The 4723-nt window shown below is 31.3% G+C and overlaps 1 protein-coding gene across 1 annotated transcript; it reads right to left on the reverse strand.

Moving 5' to 3' along the window:
* Positions 1-2470: 2470 nt before the first annotated feature.
* On the reverse strand, positions 2471-3931 carry LOC133309817 (peroxidase 3-like). Its single transcript, XM_061510656.1, has 4 exons — positions 3722-3931; positions 3376-3555; positions 3036-3201; positions 2471-2877 (listed from the first exon to the last, which is right to left on the reverse strand). The coding sequence occupies exons 1-4, from the start codon at positions 3929-3931 to the stop codon at positions 2471-2473; spliced, it is 963 nt and encodes a 320-aa protein (XP_061366640.1).
* Between the last annotated feature and the right edge of the window lie 792 nt (positions 3932-4723).

Below are 4723 nucleotides of genomic sequence, written 5' to 3' on the forward strand. Positions count from 1 at the left end.
GTAAGTATAGGGCTAGGAAGACGAGAAAGATTATATTTATAAACTCTTACAAACTACATTAAGTATGACCGGTCATACTTTAATCAAGAATATATGACCGATCATACTTACTGTAATTTGTAAAATTGTAAACGGATTATTTTTTCGATAAACACAACACTTTAGGCTTTAGCTTTATTTATAAATACTATTATTTGACACCACGTATTGTCAGAATTTTTTTCTTGTAGGCTCTTGTTTACATAGATATATTTTGAATCCAAATTCCTTTGGAATATATGCTTAGTATATTTTAACACAAAAAAACTAATTTGATAGTATTAATTATAATAATGACGAAGACAACATCAATGACAAAGGTAAAATCGGTGATGAGGATAAGCAAAATCGCCATAGCCAATGGGAAAGCTTAATCCAATAAGAGTGAAATCGAGTTTACCAAAATTCACAATTAATTATTGTTCAATTAAATGTCAGTTGTTCCCTATGACTATGAGTGTAGTTTATTCAAAAGTGTAACCTCCGAGAAATTGTTGTTGCTTTGTTCCTCCAAGATTTCAAGTTTGAAACAAGCCTCCAATCAGTCGCGGAGCCAGAATTTAATTTTAGTCGGGGTCAAAAAATTTAACATATCAAATTATCAAAAAAAAATCATAATTACACAAATCTATTAGAAAATAATTTTACTTAAAATTGTCAAAGTAATAGGATTGATGTTATTTTAACAAATAATAGTTATTTATTTAAAATTTAGAATATAATATAAAATAAAATTAGTAAAGAAAATACAAATTATATATACATATATAAAATTTTCATGTGATCTTTGATAACATTATTTCATGTGATATTAATGAAAATTGATTTCATGTGGTCTTTGTGAATAAATTTTTTTTATTTTAATTTGATTTGGACCTACAAACTTTAGTTTGCAACTTGGTAGGCCTTACAAGTCGTATTCGGTTTTTTTTAGTTTTTTATAATATGACAAGCCATAAATCAAGTATTTAATAGGCTAATAGGTCAGTATAGGTTCCAAATATTTTACACAGGCTTAGGCTATCAAAGTCAAAGTTTGACTTAACTTGGCCTATTTATACCCCTAGCCGTGACATGGCTGTGAAGAACATTAACAATTAAAAGAAACATCGAATAATCAACGACAAATATCTAAAATCATTTAAATGACATTGGATCCACATAAATCATTTAATTAGTGTTTAGATATTTTAAAAATTTTAAAAATACAAAAGAAGAAGAAGTTGTTAATGGATATGTATAAGAAATTTTCATACTCCATATGTATACATATATCTTCATTGATTTTTCTCTTTAACAGTTTCCACTAATTAATAACCAAAATTCACATTCTTGTTGTGAAATAAAATACAAATAACACCAATAAACAATCCAATTCCATTACCCCAATAGCAACGTAGCTCTACATTAAAATAATTTTTTTTTAAAAGGTAAGCGTAAAACAACACTACATTTTTTCAAAAGAAATAAAATCAATAACTACAACCAAAAAAAAAAGTTGTTAATAAAATAAAGGGGGCGTGAATTTCACTCATGTTAGAAACACTCAATAGGTCAACTAATCATTTTTGTGATTAAGTTTAGAAGTCTTTCTTTTTTAAAATAATAGGAGTAAGAATAAACAACATAACTGATTAGAATAAAGCAGAAAAAAAAAATATACAAGATAAAAAATAAAAAAGGTAAAACACAAAAATAACCATACTATACATGTTCCTTATTATTTGTTTGCATTTAGATAGTTTGTTGTTGCTTTGTGTTGAGTATTTGATTTTTTATTTAGGTGGTGCTAAATTATAATTTTTACCTTAGTTAATTATAATTCATTATATAATAAGTAAAAAAAAAAAACAACAGGTGCCTCTTGGATGTGGCTACGTCACTGCCTCCAATCCATGGTAGTTAAAATCCCGATTTAAATCTTAGATTTTATGATTTTATGATTTTTTATCCTCCTTCTGATTTTAGGTAAAATCCTGATTTTATCTACCATGCTCCAATCGTAACAAGTTAGGTTGGTGATTAGTGATTTGTTTTTGTTTGGACTTGCTTGCACAAGATATGGCCTCTAACATTGAAATTGGAATATTTTGAAACTATCATGTATATATGGCACTAGAAATTGAAGTTGGAATATTTTGAAACTATCATGTATATATGGCACTGGAAATTGAAATTGCCAAACCTGATGAAGAAAGGTTGCATGCACGTCGAATATTCATAACGAAAACACAACTTGGAATATTTAAGTGTGAAGCGAATGAGGAGAAGGTGACCCAAACAACACACAGCCTTTGTTTTCTTATTCAAGTTTGATGGTCTCCCACAAAGCAAATTAGCAACTATACGCTTTCACAACGCATACTAATTTGTGACAAAAAATATATAAAAGAAACAAAGGAAGTTAAAACCAGAAAACATGTCTTTATAATTAAGAGTTGACAACGGAACACTTCCTCCTAATTTCCCCAGCCGAGCCTGAGAGTACCTCAATGGCTCCCATCCTCTTCATTGACTGCGCAAACTCTGTGAAGAACTTGTTTTGTTTAACCAATTCTTTAACAATGTTTTTGGATTCCTTGGTTGTTAAAAGGGCAGCATCTGATTGGAACAGACCCTTATTCTGGAGAAGGATAGAATAATAATCACTGTCAAAGTTTTCAGAGCTATTAGGATCCATATCTACTGCTGTGGTTGTGTCACTGAGACCCTGGCATTTAGTCTTCAAGAAAGCTGCATAAGTTGGATTCAAAGAAGGATCTTGATCACCTTTTCCGGTGAAGTTGAAAAGCCTGTTACTGAACAAGTTGCAATGGCCTATTCCAATTGTGTGTCCTCCTATATGTATAGCCAATATATATATATAGGTTAACAAATTTGTTTTAATTGCTGATTGTAATAATATTTGAGTAATTCCTTGTTTGCAATTAGTATTTATCAATAATATCATGTATGTGAAACATGAGTTCATAACTTTTTTTTTTTTTTTAATGTACCTGATAATACAACAAGGTCGTGCACTGTAAGCTTTTTATTAGCGAAGCTTTGTTTGAGTTGGGTGAAATTGAAGAAAGGTGCTGGAATATTGGCTAAGACATCACCAATTAAGGATACTGTGCCATCTCTTCTACCGGTGAGCACTTCCCACATAGGTTTGTTAAACTGCAAATATTATCGATATATGCATAAACCAAGATTTTATATATATATATGTGTATGTCAAACTTAAAACAAAACACATGTAAATTCTGCAGTGATATGAACAAAATTTGCTGTATAATCTGCAGGCATATATTACTTAGAAGAATATAATGGTTAACATACTTGGACAGAAACAGCATCCCTAGCTGCCAATGCTACTATATCAGCACAAGATACAACTCCGGGACATTTTGCCTCCACTGCTTCTTTTATGTCATCTATGACATCAAAGCCAGACAAACTTAAATTAGGAATGGCATCCTTCTCCGCTTGGTTATTGGAAGTGGAGTTCAACAAAACCGAGCCATCACAACCCTGAAATATTGTTTGCAACCATGCCACTTACTTATTATGTAGCTCCAAAACAAGTTGCATTGGTAATTTGCATTATTGTAATTAAATTTGAAATGCAAGTGTAAAAATTTATATACCACAAACGGAGAATGTACAAAAATATTCATAAAGATGTAGGAATGTTTACCCTGACAAAACAGTCATGAAAATGCATTCTGATCAACTTGGCTGGCAACTCGGGCCTTGTAGATACATGCTGTTGGATTTTGGTCTGAACAATCTGTTCAGCTTGAGGACAGGTTTTCCGGTAGAAATTCTTCCTTAGGCTTCCTCCTTGAGAATCCCCAAGGAGACAAAACACTACCAAACAAGCCACATGGAAAAATGTTATCTTCATGTTTAAACTCTTTGCCTCACTTACTCTGCAGTAGTCTTAACTAGAGATTGGAATGCTTAGCTACAATGCGGTTGCTCCCTTTTATAGGCATTCCATGTCATTTTTCTAAAGCAAAACATGTTAAGCATTACATACTATATATTAAATGGTGTGAGAGATTAATTTGAAAATAACTTGCCCTTATACCAGGTTCAACCATATATTATTAATAGCAAATTGCACGCGCGGATTGTATTTATCTAGTTGCATTAAGATAATCACCTAGAAAGAGAGGATATAATATAGAAATACAATGTAATATTAAAGTAATTAAATTTTAAAAACTCTTTTCCTGTTTGTTAATGGAACTCTTTTAAGAAAGTCAGTTTGCTGAAATGAGTTGAATATGTAGCTCAATGCTATTGTGGTTAGAATATATGCCAGCACTCTGCACTTATGTTCTTCACTGTCATAGGCTTCGCAGGTCAACCCTCTTTCAGCTTTCTTTTTTAGTTTGACCGAGTATACCACCTCTACCAGCTGGTTGATGATGAATTCGTGTGGTTTATTAGTAAAATTTACATGTTAGTGTCCCTAGGGATGCAAATGTGGAATCTTAAGAACGTAAGAAATTATGGGTCACTCCTCTAAGCATTACCAAACATTTGGACATTACACTGCGATGTGTGAGATACATATCTCCCTTTGGAATTCAAGTGTGAGTACTACATTGATTAGAAATGGATTAAATGAACGTAATATAAGAATCCATAAATTTAATATTTTAAGATTTTTGGTTGAGATATAATGTTT

The sequence above is a fragment of the Gastrolobium bilobum genome, unplaced genomic scaffold, assembly GCF_033153095.1.
Source record: "Gastrolobium bilobum isolate Gb01-03AN ecotype WA unplaced genomic scaffold, APGP_CSIRO_Gbil_v1 utg69057, whole genome shotgun sequence".
Lineage (NCBI taxonomy): Eukaryota > Viridiplantae > Streptophyta > Magnoliopsida > Fabales > Fabaceae > Gastrolobium > Gastrolobium bilobum.